The 21,576-nt window shown below is 39.5% G+C and overlaps 1 protein-coding gene across 1 annotated transcript in view; it reads right to left on the bottom strand.

Annotated features, from left to right (window-relative positions):
- LOC141139518 (uncharacterized) overlaps positions 1-21,576 on the bottom strand; it is a 199,944-nt gene that overhangs the window by 60,894 nt on the left and 117,474 nt on the right. Inside the window, exons 11-22 of the mRNA XM_073625735.1 lie at positions 21,159-21,248; positions 14,455-14,640; positions 14,033-14,223; positions 10,098-10,280; positions 7,429-7,573; positions 6,805-6,951; positions 6,093-6,323; positions 4,245-4,438; positions 4,028-4,155; positions 1,541-1,710; positions 482-661; positions 109-243 (exon numbers count right to left, since the gene is read on the bottom strand). Of these exons, the coding sequence (XP_073481836.1) occupies positions 109-243; positions 482-661; positions 1,541-1,710; positions 4,028-4,155; positions 4,245-4,438; positions 6,093-6,323; positions 6,805-6,951; positions 7,429-7,573; positions 10,098-10,280; positions 14,033-14,223; positions 14,455-14,640; positions 21,159-21,248 (1,980 nt within the window). The remainder of the gene's footprint in view (positions 1-108; positions 244-481; positions 662-1,540; positions 1,711-4,027; positions 4,156-4,244; positions 4,439-6,092; positions 6,324-6,804; positions 6,952-7,428; positions 7,574-10,097; positions 10,281-14,032; positions 14,224-14,454; positions 14,641-21,158; positions 21,249-21,576) is intronic.

The following is a 21,576-nucleotide window of genomic DNA, read 5'->3' as shown; positions in this document are numbered from 1 at the left end:
ACGGTTGGATCGATCAGATTTTCTCACACAGGTGTTTTTTCATGACCCCATGATTGCATGACAGTGTTTATCCACCTTAGGAAAGACTATGTTTCATAGTACACTAACCTTGTCCTGATCTTGCTTGACTTGAGTCTCACGTCTAAACCTCTCAGCCTCCAGTCTAGTGTCAGAAAGCTCCCTTTGAATCTGCATCAGCCGCTCACTTAGAGAATTCTTCTCAGTCTCCTTCTGGAGTAAAGCCTGCAAAAAGAGACTTCACTGATCCACAAGCAACTTAAATATGCATTTGGATGACAGATGACAGATGGAATATGATTTAGACACAAGGCAGCAGATTTAGAACTATATGCCAGATCCAAGGTACAGTAATTCCAAACAGCCAGCTACAGTCATTTTACCAGTCCAAATAAGCAGCTGCAATCCATTTATGGGTGGAATAATTAATATATATACCCATGAATCAAATAAAATTTCTTACTTTTTGCTTCTCATTCTCCACTCTGTACAGGCTCTCTTCTCTGTCTTCCTGCAGGCGTACCATCTCTGCATTCAGTTTCTGCTTTACGTTTTCATGCTCAGATAGAAGTTCTTCTTTCTCCATCTCCATCCGCTGCACTGCTTCCTGCTTCTCCGCCATCACAGCTAAACGCATAGACTCCTGATCATGAAAGATGAAGCTCATTACAGCTCATTACATGGCAATATGTTAAAAGGAAACTCTGCATTCTATAGGTTTGTGGCAGATCCTCTTTGATTAACATGTTCAAAATATAAGGGCAAACCTAAATTGACAGGAATAAACTATGCTAGAATATCTATACTTGTTCATATGAAAACCGCAACTACAAAACTTATTTCCCAACCCATTATTTGTGAATTTCCAATGGACTACTACTGAAGTTGTTTTCACTCCATAAATATTCAAGTATTTGAATTAGAAAGGTTGGAATTGTGTATTCCGCCAAACTATGTTTCACTTTCAATAAATGTTTATTGAGGTATTTTCAGGTAGAGATAATACACAAAAGTCTGTAAGTATACAGAACAATGAACGAGTGATACAGGGGTGACCTGTTGCTATCTTGAGAAGGGTCAAGCGGCTGGCAAGTCACTGGACAAAATGCACTTCTACGTCTGGTGAAAAAGTTTAAACCACTAAACTCTATTTCAACCCATTTTACTCAAAGAGAAGGCATTTCAGTAAACCAGATTTACATATTGTGCTGAATCAATTTCTTACATATTTCAACCTACTGAGCTTATTTGAAAAGTATATGGCCCAATAGAGTAAAGCATGTAATCTGGTATTGGAAATGAATACATCAGTCTGCCTGGCAGAAATAGCATTACCAGTACATTACATATTGTCCTTTGCCTTATGAAAAAAAATTAACTGGTTTTGTTTTTGTGCAATCTGGAAACAAATTAAGCTAACTACATGGCTCTTACCACTCCAGTGCCTTATCCCCCTTATTATGTAATTTGCATTCTTTCATCCATGATGCAACATTTTGTCAAGCAAAAAAACAATAAAAACCTTTTCTTTCTTGAGTCGCTCTATAGCATCCTGATGCTGCTGGGCCTGGTTACAGAGAGAAAGCTGTGCTGCCTGCTCTGTCTGTGCCAACTGCAGCTCCAGCTTGACCTTCTGCTGCCTCAGCTCTGCCATAGCTTCCTCAGCTTCCAGTGCCTGGTGCTGTGCTTCCGCTAAGGTAAAGAAGCAAAAAATGACATTATACCATGAAATGGATACATATAGCATATTGCTGTAAAGCAACTTGAGTGTTCTGGTATTTGTGTACATGAAAAATCCTATTTAAAAAAAACGATGTACAAATCAATTATGCTTCTTTAGAACCATAGACCAAATTTATATTATAGTTAACACCGTGCATTTATATTATAGTTCACTAAACCTTAATTATAGCAATGGAGAAAGATAATGTTTTCCAAAATTAACAGGCACATAGACACTTTCACTTTCTGACATCAGTAAGTTTTTAATGATGAGGCCTGCTCATGAGGCTTTTGAATGGTGTTATAGCTAAATCCATGAAAGGAGCTAAATTCGTAAAGAGCTCTTTTTTTGCCAAAGGATTTGTATTTCTTTTCATTCAGTCCTGCTGTGTTTTGCATGTTCTGAGTTCCAGACATGTTAACAGGAAAAAACCCTGGGAATCCATCTCCCCATCCCTAAAGAGCCTACACTGGCTAACCGTTAAGAATCGGATCACATTCAAGACCCTCTGCCTCACCCACAAATGCATACAAGGAAACGCTCCACTATATCTCCGTGAGAGAATAAAACACTACACACCGAATCGCAGTCTTCGATCAGCTAACCAAAACCTCCTTATCATTCCCAAATACCGCTACAAAGCAAAGGGAGAACGAAGATTTGCAGTCCAAGGACCTCGACTATGAAATGCTCTTCCAACCAACATCCGCATGGAAGAAAACCACCAGGCCTTCAGGAAAAAACTAAAGACCTTCATTTTATAAGAAGCTGACAACAGAGAATGCATCCAGCGCCTTGAGGCGATTCAGTTCGCATTTGCAGCGCTTTACAAATCATTCATTCATTCATTCAGACATAGGTACCTGAACATATACAGCCCTAAACATGAGTATCACTCGGTAAAGTGCCCAGCCGCTGCCTATTTCAGCCTGTCATACATTTTTATAGGCTTCCGGCAGTGAGGCTGGACAGTGCACCTGTGCCTCTCGGGCACACAAAAACCCCAGGATTACTGCATATGGGCTGAACACCCAGTGGGCATGTAGCCTTACACATCATTCCAGAAAGCAGAACTAGGTAGGTGACCAGATTTTTCCCTGTTGCAATTGTAGCAATACCCCAGATGGAGCTACTTTTGTTTGTTCAGTCCGTGCCTCTCAACCCCAAAGAACTGTCCCAGCCCCTCTGGCGCACCTAGCAATGTGATTAATGAATTAACACAGTAATAACACACAGACACAGTTCTGCTCTGTCAAGTTTACTTGGACCAGAGAAAGGTTTAAAGTGATATTAGTCAACCAAGTCCTGTATAAGTAGCCAGGACTTGGTGGAAACAATTTCTGTTTAAGCAATAAATGGCAATTAGCAACAACAAAAGTAACACTGTTAAACAGTAATAAGCAAATCTTTAAGCAAGCTAAGGATAATTGTAGATAATAATATCACTAAAGGGGAACCCCCGGGCCAACCTATAATACCTCAGAGGCTATTGGAAATAATACACTATAGGTATCAGTGGCGTGTGTCCCCTTTAAAGGCAGTAAATAACAGTGTCCTAAAAGTTAGGCCTCACACTATCTTCACCACCATGTTGGAGCTCGAAGAACATGGGTCTTTTAATGTAACAGAGTGATAAGGAACACTAAGCTTTAAACAAATATTTCCCTTCAAAAAAGCATTTATCTGTTAGCCATCCCTTTTTGCTCAAGTTGTAATACTGTCTTATAGTCACTGATACGATTTTATGTTTTCCTTTGTCATTTTGCTAATATCAAGATGTAATTGGCCTTTGTACCTTGAACACTCTTTTTCAGTGTACCCATTTCATATTGCTGTTTTATTTCTTACTTCTACCACCAAGTTATTTGAATAAAAAAGTTTGTAACCAAAAAAAGCATTTATCTGAAATGGTTTTTAAACAAAATATTAAAAAAAATCTGGTGATTTTCTTATTTTTATAAATGATCTCAGGGGAATTTTTGGAAAGCTCAGTGTAGCCATTTTACAATCTTTTAATATCCCCCCAGAAATCTCAGATATCATTTACATAAAGATGAATATAACTGGTCGTGCTTTCTTCGTGTAAAGATAAGTAAAGTTTGATATATGAGCACACTGGATCAATGACATATTGAGGTGCTTAAAACTGTCTATTATACCCATGATCTTTGGTGGTTTTACTATCCAGATGTTACTTATTTTTAAAGGGAATGGAACACAACAGACTTTACTGTAGTTCATAGTCTGTAAGTCATAAAATATTAAGATGTGCAGCTGGTTTGATACCTTGCAGGTTTTGTTTTGCTAGCATAAGGGTATGAATTTCTCCTTCAAGTTGTTCTCTGCGATCTTCTAGCTGAGCTGTGCGACGCTGAGTATCATACAAGGTGCTCTCCAGAGATTCCTTTTGTGCACTAGTTGATGACAACAAGAAAGAAGACCCTCAGTAAGCTAGCACTGGATGCACTGCAGAAACTACACTACACAATGTGCTAAGTATTACCGAAGCTGTTCCACTTCATCTTCCTGCTCCTGCCTGTCAGCCTCCAGAGCTGCTACCTGCACACCAAGCTCTGCATTCTGATTGGTCAGGTCTTCCATGCGCTGAGCAGCACGCTGCAAAGCAGCTGACTGTATGTCCAGCTCTCTCCGGGTTTCTTGTAATTGCTCTTGGAATGTCTGAACTGATGCATTGGCCTGAGAACAGAACATAAGTCCAGGTTTACAAAACACTTAATAGATTTTTCACAGCAAGATATAGTAACCTTAGAAGAGGACCTCAAAAAAAATGGGGTGGGCAACTACAGGGCAAATGAGGTTTAATGTTGAAAAATGTAAAGTAGTCCACTTGGGGGCTAAAAATGTGAATGCTAGTTACTTGCTAGGGAATCCGGGATCCAAAAAGTTCTGGGGGTCCTAGTACATGACAGGCTCAGCAATGGCATGCAATGCCAGGCTGGAGCAAGCAAAGCTAGAAGAATATTAGCATGCATAAAAAAGGGAATTTACACAAGAGAAAAAAACAATAATTTTGCCACTTTATAAAACGCTAGTTCGCCTACATCTGGAGTATGCCGTCCAGTTCTGGTCACCAATCCTCAGGAGGGAGGTACAGGAACTGGAGAAAGTCCAGAGAAGGGCAACAAAGTTAAAGTGGGGTTCCACCCAAAAAACAAAAATACCTGTAAAAATTCTAAAAAAAAAAACAAAAAAAATTTGGATATTTTTTTTTTTTTTCACTTACCTCTAAATGCCTGTTGCTAGGTGGTCCCTCGTAGTCTGCCTGTTCCTTTGCCTGGGCTGGTGACATCACTTCCCCCCAGGCACAGGAAGGGCTCGGCTCTGCTCCCTCCCTCCTGTCAATCATCTGGGACCCATTACTGGTCCCAGGTGATTGAGCGTCCAATCACGGCGCGCGGCGCCGCTCGCGCATGCGCAGTGGGTGCCAGGCTGTGAAGCCACAGCCCGGCGCCCACAGTTGAAATACCGGCGCCGACGAGCGGAGGGGGGGGGACGAGCGGGGCTTCGATCCCCCGCATCGCTGGACCCAGGGACAGGTAAGTGTCCAATTAAAAGTCAGCAGCTGCAGTATTTGTAGCTGCTGACTTTTAATTTTTTTTTTTTTTTTAACGGCCCCCCTGGGCGGAACTCCTCTTTAATAAGGGGACTGGGGGACCTAAGGTACGAGGAACGACTAAAAACATTAAACTTATTCTCTCTGGAGAAGCGGTGCTTGAGAGGTGATGTGGTGACGATATATAAATACCTCAATGCCGATTCTGGCATAGGGAAAAAACTATTCAGTCTCAGAGAGTGTAAGAAGGACATGGGGTCACTCAATGAAATTGGAGGAGAAGATGGTTAACCTTAAACTGCGTAGGGGATTTTTCACTGTCAGGGCGGTAACAACGTGGAATTCACTTCCACAATCGGTGGTGTCAGCGGGAAGTATTAATAGTTCTAAAAAACTCTTGGCCAGGTATCTTAGCTAACACAGTACCCAGTATACAGAGATATGGGAAATGATTTTTGACATGAACACACACACACAGGCTGAACTGGATGGACTGATGTCTTTATTCAACCTTACCAATTATGTAACTATGTACAGTTACTATCTGAAATGGTCAATTAACATAAGGGCCTAAAAGACACTAACTGGTTCATCCTTGTCTTTTAAACTAGTAGAATACAATTTCTTCTCACTTTTTAAATTCCTATGATAGTAAAATCTGCTGGTATATATTAAATTGTATATTTTGTGGTTTTTACTGTTAGTTAAAAATGTTGTTTTTCACCTGGAGAGTATGTTTAAAAGTTTTTTCATTTCCTTCTCCATCTTCATTGTTACCTGTGCAAGCTGCTCCTTTACTTTTGCCCTTTCTCTGTGCACACTGTGAAGCTGCTCCTCCACCTTCTGCAGCTTCCCTTCAGTGTCTCGACATCTCTGCTCCAGTCTGGCTCTATCTGTCTGTAGTTGGGATACCTCCAGCTCCAGTGCTTCTCGCTGCTCCTTCAAAGCAGCACAGCTGGCCTCACTAACACGCCGGTCCTCCTGCAGGGAAGCCCGTTCGGCCTCTAGCTATAACCAAAAAAATCAAAAGTAAGACCAAATAGATACAGTTAATAAAAAGGTCTGAATTACATTGTATCAATTTCGTATAAAAAAAAATATAAAATGTGCCACTCTAATTTAAATTGAGCATGTGTTTTTGACAATACAAATTTTTAAATGTTGTTTGTTGCATAGTGGGCATCAACAGAAATTTCAAGCAAGGCTGATAGTGGCTAATCTTGCCCTGACCACTGAACTGATCCTTCTAGTACACACCCTGAGCTTTTTCCCTTCTGTTAGCCCACCATTCCACTTTCAGACACCAGTTAAAAAAGTAATGTGCAATATCACTGCAGGCTTGATTAAAAATTTTATCTGGTGTTTGGAACATACTTCAGGTGGTTATACTGGATAAACTGATAGATAATTGGAAGCACTTTTAAAAGTAAATGCATATTTATATACTGTATATTACTACGTCATGTTATTATATATACAGCACAAGTACCTGTAAGATGACACGGTTCAGAGCCACTTTATCTTGCGCTAAACCTTCGTTCAGAGCACCCATCTTGGCCAAAGAGTCGCTCAGTCCCGCTTGTTCACTTCGCATCTGGTTTAGTGCCAGTTCCAGCTCTGCTCTGCTTGATTCAGCCTGGCATGGAAATCCATGTTAAAAACACAATCCACACCAGAGACACTGTGTACTGTACTAAGATCAATATTTTCCATCTCGCACTGAGAACTGGATTTTCTATGTGGCATGTCCTAGAGATGACCTTTCTCTGATTAAAAGGAAACATGTACATTTTCAATAATATCCACATCCTGATGAAATTTACATTCTATCGTGGTTAAAAATAAATTGATTTGGCCTTGCCACTGAGATTGTAGCATTTAATTGGGCTTTATGTACAATATGTACAATATGTATGGTGGTACTAAAAGATTTACCGAAATGTTTGAAAAAAACTGCATTGATTCTCACTGTAATGGTTGAAATTGTTATTTGCAACATAAACAGAGGGGAAAGCCAGTCTATATAGTCAGATAACAACTCACTGCTACCAGGAGTCTGCAGGAAGAAACGAGCAGAGCATCCAAGTGATAGCCATCTATCATATAGACAAACCTTGCTAAGAGCAGTGGTGACAGCCTCCTTTTCTCCTTGCAGGACATCTCTTTCAAGCATTGCTTGGCTTAGATTCTCTCGGACGGTAACCAGATCTTTCTTCAACATTGATACCTTCTCTTCCAACTTCTCTTGGGTTCTCTGCCTATTATAACATGAAAAAGTCAATGTTCATGCTGTACTTGGGAAGTTACTGAGCCTCCAAAATGGTGCACTCCAGCAAGTACAAAAAACCTGCTCCTGAACATCTTTCTACTTCTCTGTTTATACTCACCTGACTGCCCACAAGAGGAAATTGGTTAAACTCAGGAGATGATAATCATAATAATATTGGCAGAACACTTTGGAGGGCCTGTACTTATACAGTATGTACTATATTAATTCTACAAGCTCATTAAAGAGTGGACATAATGGGAGTTTTCTTTACTCACTCATTCAATATCTTTAAAAAGTACCGTACATAAACCCAATATCCATTTGTCAGTATATTTGGAACCATGTCTCACTAGGGTGGATTTACTAAAACTGAAGAGTCCAAACTCTTGTGCATCTTGGCATAGAAACCAATCGGTTTCCAGGTTTTTTGTCAAAGCTTAATTGAACAAGCTGAAGTTAGAAGCAGACTGGCTACAATGCACAGCTGCACCAGATTTTGCACTCTCCAGTTTTAGTAAATCAACCCCACTGTGTACACTGTTCATAAGCACTTTATTATTGTGACTCTATTGCAAAATGTCTTACATGAAAATGCTGCCAGTACTAGTACTTCCCTATGCAGGCTGACAACCTTAAGCCACTGCCTCACAATTAGCAGCAGTGTTATCAGCCTGCCACATGAGCTCCTGAGGAAATATGCACACAAGGCTGAAAATGCTGCTAAATGCAAGCCTGAAAATACTGTTATTGGCAAGATCTCCAGGTAAGAAAATTTGCAATAGAGTCACAAATATGACTTGCTTGTGGTGCTTTTCGTGGTTGCACCAGATCTCTTGGGTTAGTTCTGTCCCACTCTTACGAGACCCCTGCCTAAATTTGTTTCATGGTCTTGCAGTGGTTTCAGTGGACAGGAGGAACTTTAAGTCACTGCATGACCAAAAAAATCTTTGCATACTGTAGATGTTTGTTTATATTGTTCTTAACATATGCATATGTTTAATACTTTTATAGTTTGTTGATTCCCTCTTGTTTTGCTCTTGATGAAGCGGAAACATGTAATCCTATAAATGTGTTGAGCTTTTTGCAAAGGTCTGTCATTATCCACGGCAAGAGAATTGTATATACTATGAGAGTATTGTATACTCACTCAAACTCTATTACTCTAAGTGGGTGACAGATATGTGTTAAGGGGGGTCATGTTTTCAAGAGTGTTGAAACTTTGAATAATTAATTATTTCACTTATAAATAAAATAAGTGTTTTATGAAAAAATGTATGTGTTATAGTGCCTCAAAAGTCCTTGCTTTTTTGTAAAAATATTTGGTGAATCTATAACTGGCTAGGAAGTGACAATAATATAGTGGACATAAAGTAAAAACTTGACATGAGGTCTAATACTCTCTCATGAAATCAGCAGGTTCTGTGTGAGGCAGCATCACTGATTGGCAGCTTCTTTATGAGCAAGTAGTACTTTTGCTTCACACAGAACCTTTGTTAAAAAAGTGAATGTGTCATGGGGGTAATCAGAAGCCCAAGGTAGCAAGTGGGTAAGCTTTTTTAACAGAAGTATTTGTTATTGTTTTAACGTCAGCAGGTTAACTAAAAGAACCTAAAGTTTATTTTGGGTTTTAGGCTTGCTTTAAGACAATGTCCTCAGTGACTACATATACAGTAAAACCTTGGAATGCGAGCATAATTTGTTCCAGTAACATGCTTGTAATCCAAAGCACTTGTATATCAAAGCAAATTTCCCCATAAGAAATAATGGAAACTCAAATGATTCGTTCCACACCCATTTATTCATAGGTCCTTCAGTTTATAGTTCATATAAAAAGATTATAGCAATGTGATAGGTTGTGTAACCATAAAATGTCCATCTACAAATGGAAGCCTCCACAAGGGGATTAGAAGAAAAATCCAGCAGGAGATACAGAGTATAAAAGAGAAGAGAGGCGCCTCTAAGCGAAGCAATATGTTGCTAAATGTTGTACCTTCATTCAGTGTAACCATATTGCTACACTTAGAGGCGCCTCTCTTCTCTTTTATACTCAGTTGTGACATGACGCTACATGTATAGCAAGGCATCGCTTGAATATCAAGTCAAAATTAATTGAAAAAATGTAACTTGTTTTACAAAATGCTCTCAAACCAAGTTACTCTCAAACCAAGGTTTTACTGTATATGAATAAATCAAGCAACACTGATAGAGCTTACCTAAAATTACATTTTAGCTTCAGATCCAACAGAATTATTATCTATAACAAAAACCTTGGGCAAACTTTCATATATTGTAGTGCTACACACACTCCAACATGGAATTCCCAAATATTCCAGAAGAAGGTGAATTGTAAAACATCCATCATCCTGAAGTACTCATACTGTATATAATGTTAATTTGGCATTTGTAGATACATTCTACTTCTAATATGTTGCATAAATGGCCCCAGCACGTTGCACAAGCTGTTATCTAAATTGTGCATTCATGACATAAAAACGCAGTTTTGTTCTTCTCACCCTCTTTCCAGCTCTTTCTGGTTACGCTCTCTCTCCCTGTTTAGCTCCTCCTTCTGCTCCTCCAGGACATCCCTCTGGCGTAGCAACTCTGCATTCACTGCCTTCAGTCTTTCAATATCCAGGAGTGAGGCCTCAGCCCGCTGCTTTGCTGTCTGCAAGGATTCCTCTACAGTTTCTTTCTCTCTAGGAAAACAACACAATGACACTCTGTTCAGAAATTTCATAGCAAATGACTCAACTGATTAGAACTAAAAAGTTCTTGGAAGCTCCTGGATAAGAACCTACCTCTGTAACTTTAAAGCATTAGGTTGGCCATACACGGAGCAAATTTCTTTCCTACAACCACGGGTTGCAGGAAAGAAATTCGCCTGATTCCCCCATCAACACAGACAGTGTTGATGGAGAAATCCCTCCTGCTGTGATATTGTCTTTTCCCGGCAGGGGGGCCAGTGAATTGCCAGTGAATTCGGCAGGCTGGTTGTACCCAAGTTGATTGATCGATCAACTTGGTACATTCAGCCTGTCAATTAATGGATTGAATCTCGGCTGGTTCAGCAGGATCCATGTATGGCTGGCCATAGGTTCTTGAGTAAGGGCTACTAAAGGATAATAAACATATTGAAGGGGAGGGGTTGTATTTTTCCTGTGTTATGCCCCGTACACACGGTCGGACATTGATCGGACATTCCGACAACAAAATCCTAGGATTTTTTCCGACGGATGTTGGCTCAAACTTGTCTTGCATACAATAGCTTGTCAAGCCAATAGCTTTCATCTCTTTATTTATTCTGAGCATGCGTGGCACTTTGTGCGTCGGATTTGTGTACATACGATCGAAAATTCAGACAACGGATTTTGTTGTCGGAAAATTTTATAGCCTGCTCTCAAACTTTGTGTGTCGGAAAATCCGATGGAAAAAGTCCGATGGAGCCCACACACAGTCTGAATTTCCGACAACACGCTCCGATCGCACATTTTCTGTCGGAAAATCCGACCGTGTGTACGGGGCATAAGAGTGGTTGGTTTTCTTCTGAGTATTTCTCCAAAGATCCAAAATCATATTGGTAAGTATAGTGGCCCTATTAATTATGAATGTGGTAAATTGTCTGTAAGCTCCTTTGTGGTCGAGGATAAAAAAAATATTGGGCAAATACCCATACATAAAGACTGTATCTAGGAAAGTCTCTAGTGTGGCTGATAAATGCTCTTTTCACCTTATACTGGGACATTACTAAATGCAGGCTATATTTGTGGTTCACAATTAATAAAAAGAAATCAGTAAAACACGTTATATACTATACTTTATATAGACAACTAAACACATGTCCTCCCTTATTAAACAGAGTCTCTGCCCCTCTTCCATCCTCTTTTTTGTGTTCCTATTGTCTTTGTGGTTGAATGTACACTTTTTGAAGGGCTGTTTTCCTTGTTGTTCGGGGAGCCCTATTACCACCAACCTATTGCATCATTCTGCTTACTAACTAGAAGCCTACCTAGCTTCATAGAATACTTGTAAAAGCTATAGCACCTTATGACTGTAACATGCTATAATGGTTTATGCACTATTTTGAAATGTATCCTGTTCTTTGTGTGAATACAAACTTTATTGCCAATTACATACAATGAATAAAAAGAGATGTCTCTCAGCAATATGTGCCATCAACCCAAGAATGTATTCTACATAAATTGTTCATTATTCAAACGCCTGCCTAACCACCAAAAGTATTCATGGTGATAAGACTGTTCCATGAACTTTAAATTCACCCATGAGTATCCAGCAGAATAAAAAGCTGTATTTGCTCATAGGTTGCTGACATAGTGAAGATACTCAAATGACAGAGATGAATAGAACAAAAAATTTGTTACTTATAATATACCAATTTTTAGAGGTTTTAAAAAACGGTGGTGAGATAAACTTTACACATAATACATGCTAGAAAAAACTGATACTAAGACACTCAGTCAATGGAGTCGATTCAAACTCCAAGGGTAACCATATAAAGATGTAGTCCTGTGAATTCCTCCTGCTAATTTTTTTTTTGCCTGGATGCCTGAAAAAAAACCCATTTACTTTAGCTTTGAGGGTCCTCTCTTACTGTGCCCATTAACACTGGAATGCTTCATCAGTTTCCTGGAGTGGGCTCTTCCCTTTGTCTACCTGCCCACTACTTTCCTTCTACATGCATATTGAGGGTTGTTTATGTATGAGGCAGAAATCATCAGTGCCTTGCCTCACACAGGCCACACCCTTTAACTGTGGACAAACAGAATTAAAATGGTCTAATCCAGGGGTAGGCAACCTTAAAGAGGTGGAGATCTACCTCAACAACATGGGAGAAGTCAAGGATCACTGGGCACAGTGTCATCTCCTAACACCTGATTTAAACCTCTAATTGCCTTACTACCGTGTCGCAATTGCGTGCATTGTACGGCATTCATGGGTTTAAATCAGGTGGTGAAGAAGCAACATATCGCCTCCTCATCACCTGTCAACATACACACACTCGGTCTCGGATGACATTTCAGAGGAGCAGCAGTGCCTGCTGCACTTGTGAATGGCCCCCTAGTTGCATTCGTCAGCGGCACCCTTAGGGCACTAAAATTGGAGGGTGGTAAAACAGCAGGATATAATACAAGTCTATGGCTAAACGCAGCAAACCCACAGGAAAGCTGCAGGTACACTGCACTGCATCCGCATTGTGGGTAAATCGCAGTGCATCAGTGTGAAAGCAGCCCTATACTATTATGCCCAGTGGTCTGGAGACCACTAGCTGCGATAAGAGATGGAGTGCAGTTGGTATCAGTCCACATGGGACAGGAGCAAAGCACTACAGAGGAGGCACCAGCTTATGTGGCTCTTGCTCCCTACTACAGCGCCAACTTTACAAGTAATCTCTCTACATTGCACTCTGGAATGGCAGGTCAGCAAGCCGAGATCAAGCAGTCACCTGTCCGTGATCTACTGGTAGATCGCAATCTACAGGTTGCTGACCCTCGGTCTAATCAGACCTAGAGGGAGCCCACCCTGGAAGGCAGTTAAATATTTTGTTAGCTACTGTTAGTTTAAGCATGGGCACTACTTTAAAATTTTGGATACAGCAGGTACCCATTGGGTTTTTTTTACCTCACTTCCTCTGTGGCAATGGAACAAATGGCAATAAAAAGGGGGTTAGTATAGCAGGGAAGGTTGGCCAGTTTTTGCTGTATGTGTCTGTGGTAGGGATATTCTTCATGATAACTCGTTCCTAACCAGGAATGGAATTGAGATGAATTTTCACCAACAGGGACATGGATAAACACAAAAAAAGTTCTAACCCTTAGGTATTCTATCCATAACAAAAAGGTTTGTCTGGTGTTCAGAACATTTAAGAAGTCAAAAGACTTTCACTAACATCAGCAGGTTGATAAATAATTATAATAAGGTCCTCCAGTCATTTTATTCGTTTTTTTGCCCTTCCCTGTATGTACTCGCTCCATTTCCAGTACATCCTTCCTGAGGACTGGTGCCCAGAACTGGACAGCATACTCCAGGTGAGGCCGGACCAGAGTCCTGTAGAGTGGGAGAATTATCGTTTTATCTCTGGAGTTGATCCCCTTTTTAATGCATGCCAATATTCTGTTTGCTTTGTTAGTAGTCGCTTTGCATTGCATGCCATTGCTGAGCCTGTCATCTACCAGGACCCCCAGGTGCTTTTTCATCCTTGATTCCCCCAGAGGTCCTCCCCCTACTGAGTAGAATGCATTCATATATTTGCCACCCAAATGCATTATTTTACATTTTTCCACATTAAACCTCATTTGCCATGTGGTTGCCCACCCCATTCATTTTTTCCATGTATTATTTTTAAAATAATACATGGAGTATTATTGCAGTAACATTTTTTAGCAAGATGAAAATGAGAAGCTTGCTGCTATGCACACCCTTTATAGTTTACCTGTTCAGGGATTCCAGGCTGGCCTGACATCTCTGTGATTCTTGTTTCACTTTCTCCAGCAAGTTACTGATCTCATCCTTATCTCTCCTGAGCTCCAATCCTCGCCTCTCAGCTTCCTGCAGACTCTCCAGCAGTTGCTTCTTAGTATCCTCCACTGATTGCCGAACCAGTGTCAATTCAGACAGAAGCTCCTGATCAAGAATAAATACTGTAAGTACAGACAGGCTGATGGATTTTGTACTGATTTATATAATGGAAGAAATCTGCTGGGTAATACTATTTATTTCAATGATATTCACCAGCTTGGGTATGCAGTTCAAAAAATCTTTATCATTATCAATAAATTATAATGCCACTTTATGGATAATGATGAATGTTAAAGTTGTACAATACTTATGAGATATAATGCCATACTATCTCACCTTCTCTCTTTCCTGGTGTCTGTGCAGTGTACTCTGAACCATTTTAGCAGCTGCATCTTGTCTATATGGGGAACGGCCACGACTGGGTGATCTCCTACTAGATGGAGAAGCAGCCCGTCTAAGTTCATCACCTCCGGGACTCACTGAACTCTCTGTATCAGGGCATAAACTATCTGCTTGACATATCTGGAATAACAAGATAGGGATAGCCTCTATAACAATAGTAATAATACAAGATATATAGAGAATTGTACCATCGTCCACAAACTTAGAAATAGAGGGATCGGGAACTTGGTCCCCAACCAAGCCTCCCCAAAGAAATGAGGCAATTGGACTATCTCGATACGGTGAAGCAAAAGTGAATTCAAATATGTAAGCTATAAAAAATAATGGGTTGGGGACTATAAATAGCAGGCATCTGCCTACTGTTTAGTGCTCTGGACTTTGGGCCCGTGAATCGTGTATCTCAACAAAGTTTACGTTTACCTTGGCGGTTTATATTTTAAATGCAGCCACTTTTCAGCCCCCCCCGCTTAAGGGAATTGGAGTGGTATACTTATTTACTTTGCTCATTGCCTTTTTTTCCATAGGTTATACATTGGGCAGGAGTGTGTGCTTCACTGCACTCCCACTTCTTACCTTTTCCCTGTAGTGGTGCAAACTGCCGCTGTACACCGGTACTCTCTTCCCTAGTGGGACTCTACTTCCCAGGACCCCTAAATCTTTTGTATCTGTATACAAGGTACAGTTGTGCTCATAAGTTTACATACCCTGGCAGAATTTATGATTTCTTGGCCATTTTTTAGAGAATATGAATGATAACACAAAAACATTTCTTTCACTCATGGTTAGTATTTGGCTGAAGCCATTTAATATCAATCAACTGTGTTTACTCTTTTTAAAACATAATGGCAAAAGAAACTACTCAAATCACCCTGATCAAAAGTTTACATACCCCAGTTCTTAATACCGTGTATTGCCCCCTTTAACATCAATGACAGCTTGAAGTCTTTTCTGGTATTTGTGGATGAGGCTCTTTATCTTCTCAGATGGTAAAGCCGCCCATTCCTCTTGGCAAAAAGTCTCCAGTTCCTGTAAATTCTTCGGCTGTCTTGCATGAACTGCACGTTTGGGATCTCCCCAGAGTGGCTCATTAATATTGAGGTCAGGACACTGAGATGGCCACTCCAGAACCTTCACTTTATTCTGCTGTAGCCAATGACAGGTTGACTTGGCCTTGTGTTTTGGATCATTGTCATGTTGGAATGTCCAAGTAGGTCCCATGAGCAGCTTCCTGGCTGATGAATGCAAATGTTCCTCCAGTATTTTTTGATAACATACTGCATTCATCTTGTCATCAACTTTGACCAAATTTCCTGTGTCTTTGTAGCTTACACATCCTCAAAACATCAGCCATCCACCTCCATACCTTTCATCATAGGCCTTGTTGACTCCTCTGCAAATGTATCGTTTAAAGCTAAATTTTGGTCTCATCACTCCAAATGACTTTGTGTTAGAAGGTTTGAGGCTTGTCTCTGTGCTATTTGAGGTATTGTAAGCAGGATAGTTTCTGGCATTTGAGTAGTAATGGCTTTCTTCTGGCGACATGACCATGCAGCCCATCTTTCTTCAAGTGTCTCCTTATTGTGCATCTTGAAACAGCCACACCACATGTTTTCAGAGTCCTGTATTTCACCTGAAGTTATTTGTGGGTTTTTCGTTGCATCCCAAACAATTTTTCTGGCAGTTGTGGCTGAAATTTTAGTTGATCTACCTGACCGGGGTTTCGTTTCAACAGAACCCCTCATTTTCCACTTCTTGTTTAGAGTTTGAACTTTGCTGATTGGCAGTCTCAATTCCTTGAATATGTTTTTATATCCCTTTCCTGTTTTATACAGTTCAACTACCTTTTCCCGCAGATCCTTTGACAATTCTTTTGCTTTCCCCATGACTCAGAATCCAGAAACGTCAGTGCAGCACTGGATGAAAGATGCAAGGATCTGTCAGGAGTCTAGAAACTCATTGACCTTTTATACACACACACTAATTACAAGCAAACAGATCACAGGTGAGGATGGTTACCTTTAATAGCCATTCAAACCCCTTTGTGTCAACTTGTGTGCATGTTATCAGGCCAAAATCACCAGGGTATGTAAACTTTTGATCAGGGTAATTAGGGTAGTTTCTGTTGCCATTATGATTTAAAAAGAGTAAACACAGTTGATTGATAATAAATGGCTTCAGCCAAACACTAACCATGAGTGAAAGAAAAGTTTTTGTGTTATCATTCATATTCTCTGAAAAATGGCCAAGAAATCATAAATTCTGCCAGCGTATGTAAACTTATGAGCACAACTGTATATACTATGTCCTTGCTTCATAGGTTCCTATTTCAATTCACTTTCTTTTGGTTTTCTTTCCCTTCCCTCCCCCTCCTTCCTACCCTCTTCTCCCCCCCCCCTTCTGCCTTTTCACCTTCTTCCGCCCCTTTCTCTCGTTTCCCTGCCTCTCTCCCCCTTCCCTCCCTCCCCTTTTCCTTCCCTTTCCCTGCTGTCCTTCTTTTTTTGTCCCCCCTCTCCTCTCCTTCCCTCCCCAACTTCCCCTTCCTTTTTCCCTTCCCCCTTCTTCCCTTCCCCCTTTTTCCCTTCCCCTCCTGTTCTCTTCTTTTCCTTTCCGCCCCTCTCACCACACTTTTTCAATTTCAACAATTTTTGCTTTTTGATTTTTTCAATTTTTCACATTTTCATTTACTCACAATTCCTCACCAATTGTCTCCCATCCAACTCAACTATCACAGTCACATCCTTTCACTTCCAGTCTTCTATCCAATTTAACCATCACAGTCATACCTTTCCACTCCTAGCGCCTTCAAAGTACTTAGTTTACCTACATCACCTGTCTTATTCCACTTATTTAGATTCCAGTCCACTGTTTTGTAAGTCCCCCCTAGTCGCCGCGGGGGACCCCCCTTTTGGTGACGCCTTGTGCCCTGTGCCTGCCAGGACGTGTGGGTAAGCAGCTTCACTCTTTCCCATTATGTATATACATTGTCTATTTGACACTTTTGTATTAAATGCTGTTACCATAGATTTCTTTGGTTAATTAAACTGTCATTGATCATTTGTCAATCAAATTACAGATATCCTCCAGATGAAGCGGCATTAGCCCACAAAACTAGTTGAGATGTTATCCGTGATCAACTATCCCATTGTGATCTTCCCCATTCGGGGATCATTATCTTGGTGATACACATGGATTTTTACCATGCTTTTATCCTGTAACTGATTATTTGTTATGTGTTATTAATTTTGTATTCATAAACCTTTGTATTATTTTTTACATATTTGCTTACATATTTGAATTTACTTTTGGTTAACCGTACCAAGATAGTCCAATTGCCTCATTTCTTTGGAGAGGCTTGGTTGGGGACCAAGCTCCCGATCCCTCTATATCTGGAATAACAAACAGCAGAATGGTCTATAGTGTAGACTCAATGATGTATCACCAGACAGTTTCCTACAGAATGTGTATTGTTTGCCAGAGCTGTATTATTTGCCACAGTGAAGAATAGGTTTTCAGATAAAGCAAAACCAATAAAAAGAACCAGTTAGCACTTATCTTTCCTTGGTCTATGGTAAATTGATAAAAATTCAAACCTGACTGATTGCAGTAGATTACATTAGAAATAATTGTTGCTTTTTTGCACCTTCCTGTTAAGTAAAAAATTTAAATAATTTAATTTTTTAGTTCCACGGAATGTGCAAAGCTTTTGCAGTGACTGTTACCCACTTTCAGAGAAAACATTTTCAACTTTGTTTTAATGGTTTAATTGCAGGTCTCATGGGCAGGAAGGCTGTAAGTTTCTGTCTGAGTCTGAAACCAACGCCTCTCCATTTCTAGACATGGTCATTGTTTTCTGGACTGTGGATGCAGGTGCTTTGGCATTCTCCATGTGTAATTAGTCTGTGTAGGTGCCCCTCCCCCCCCCTTTAGAAGTCTTGTGTTATTATAATTGCCATTTAGGTTTAAAGTCCGTACACAACTAGAAAATCATACAAAAAAATACCGCTTTCGACGTGTTCGTACGATAATCTGATCTTTAGTATACAGCTTTCGAGAGCCGATCATGATAGTTTATCCGAAATTATCCAAAGGTACAAACACAAAAAAAAATTTGTACGATACCAGATCGTATGATTTTCATTTAATCAGTACAGTTTTCTTCTGAAAATACAATATAGATACAATACAATACATTACAGAACTCCTGAATTTTTACTCAGTCTTACGAGAATTTTCGTAACTTTAGTAACCTCTTCATTTTTAATATAAGGGCTAGCATGCAAAAAAGAAAAAAAAAACATGCAATCATTCATCAGATAATCTAATCATGTTTACCAGGCTTCAGTCTCGATTGTAGGCATTGCTAGATCATTATGCCTTTTTTGTTTATATGGTGTTTTTTTGTTTGGTCTTTCCATGTCCTAGTCAAGTTGTTTTTTTTTTTAGTCCTCATTGATTTTATGTACTATGCATATCTCCCTTTTTTTTGCTTAGGGCTGCTTGCCGCTTTGTTACTGGCACTTCTGTTGTACTTTGTATCTCTTAGTCATTTCTTGGACTTTGTGGCTCCTCCTGGCAACCCGTATATTAAGTCTCTAGCAACTCTGTTGTATTTTATGTCTTTCAGCACTCCCTCACACCTGTCTCCATCCACCATAAATCTGTACCTTATTTGTGTTTCATGCCTTGCGGTACCTTGTCTTGCCATGTTTAAACCTCCATTATTCTGATATTAGCCCTAGTGGTCTGGACTCTGTCATAGGACGACCAGCATTTTTTTCTAAATTTAGAGTGTTTACTCCTTCACTAAAAACAGTAAATACACATTTTTCAAGTTGCAATAATTAACTTTTTAAAAAGGTACATCTTATGTGAACAATAATTTATGAATATGCTGCATGCATGTTGGAAACACCTTAATAATAAAAAAGTTTTTTTTCAGAGAGAAGCGAATGCCACAAAAATTATAATGATGTAGAACTGGAACAGCATATTCTTTTTTTTCACATTTTATTTAACAGTTAATTCCCTTTTGAAGTGCTCTAAAGAATCTTCATAGGTTTATTATATTTAATGGCAAGACGTTCAACAATTCACTACTTGACTTAACTTCCCTGGCATTATGAATATTTCAGATTTTTGTGTCTCAAAGCAGTACAATTATTTTGCATAGAAATTTGGCGTTTTATATTGTAGGCCTGTAATTCTTAGCAATAACACACTTAAATCTGTCCACCAAGAGTCTAGTAGATATTCCGGGTATGATGAAGTTTGAAACACAAAATCATAAATTATAATATAATAAATAAATATAAATAATTATAAAAAATAATAATATAATAATAATAATAAAAAACATTTCCCCACAATTCACTATCACTCAATTCTGCAAGTGTTCTAATTTACTATCGCTGTTTTCTAGCTGGTCTAAAACCACTTTTGATGTAAAGGGACACTTTTTGGTTGCTGTGGACAATCTCCAGTTTCCAGGCAGAAAGAACAGTATATATAATATAAAACTGCATGCAGGGCATTGGACAGAGCACTGGGGACAAAAGGGATGTGAAATGATTTCATACAGTAATGTATTCTGTAAGATTACAGTGTACTGTATGTGTTATTATTATTGTTACCCTGAGCCACACTCGGGAATACCGCCAGGGAGGTTAATAAACAAATTACTTACATCCAAACTGAATTTTTATACATGAGCCAAAAGGTACATAAAAGTACAAGGATAAAGCTCAAAAGAGGTGTAAAGCAGAAATTACGTGTCAATAAAGCCCCGCTGAAGTCTCAGACCTTTGTAGCCTTATATAGATATATATAGATACCCACGCATGTTATGAATTGTGACTCATTTTTTTTGGAAATGCTTTACAAAATCTTTCTCTCTCAATGAAATTACCATTTCCAGAACTTCTCTCCAATACTCTGTGCTAGCAGAGCTGAGTAACAGCCACACCCTTTAGCACATCTTCACACAGGGTGTTATTTATCAGCCGGTTCAATAGAAACCAGCCATCATTTGGCCCATGTGTATGGCAGCGGGTCCGACAGAAGCTGGCCTGAATGTCTGGCTTCTGTCAAAGGGGCATGACTGAAAGTGGTTTGCGGATCGGTATATGATCAGCGCTCTCAGCCAATAACTGAGAGCGCTGACTGACGTGTTCTGGCAGGGGGGCCATCCCCCTGTCAGAACACAATAGCTTTAATAAGGGGGGTCGCCGTACTAACAGTGCATAGTTAGTACAGTGGCTCATCCTGAGCTCTTCAGTTTTTTTTCGTTCATCCCACTGGGTTGAACAGAAAAAAAAAAACTGCTAGCGTGTACTAGGCTTAAGTTTAATGTTTATTTTTTATTTTGTTTTTGTCAAGACGATGTTTAAGAGGATGCATTGCTCTGCTGTGTGATAGAAGCAGATGAGTAAAATCAAGGTTTATTAAAGACATACAAAAGGATCAACCAATGTACTTCAGTCTTTATGTTGGTTCATTCAACAATAATAAATCTAAATACATTGGGACACATCCACAAATACAAATATGTTCACACCCAGGAGCAACATAGATAATAAGCTGTCCATTTGTAAGAAGCATATTGATAATAAGTAATGGCCCATTGGAATGAAGCTACACACCTGAGTTATGGTATTTAGTGCATGTTGCAGTGACTCGCATTCTTCTCTGACACCTTCCAGCTCTTGCCAGGTGTTACAACCACTGCTCTCCTGTAAACATAAAGCATATATATTTATCTATATCTTGTAATTGAATGGGGATTAGGTATCTCTGGTCAGCTTTAATTATTCAGTACTGTTAAAAAAAAAAAAAAAGCTGTCATAAAAGAAATATGACAACTTTGCTTCTTTTCGGCGTTCCACCTCTTTTCAGCACAAAATTGCTTCATGGCTGCTACAAAACAATTAGACTTGATATTCATCTGTAAATATGAAATAAACAAGACGTATTCTTGCAAGTACATTTTCTACTTTTCTGCCTTAAGAAAATCTAAAGTACTTTAGAAAATTTAAAACTGAAATCATCCTTTAACAACAG

Source organism: Aquarana catesbeiana, linkage group LG04, assembly GCF_042186555.1.
Source record: "Aquarana catesbeiana isolate 2022-GZ linkage group LG04, ASM4218655v1, whole genome shotgun sequence".
Taxonomy (NCBI): Eukaryota; Metazoa; Chordata; class Amphibia; order Anura; family Ranidae; genus Aquarana; species Aquarana catesbeiana.
This window is presented reverse-complemented; position numbering and strand designations above follow the sequence as displayed.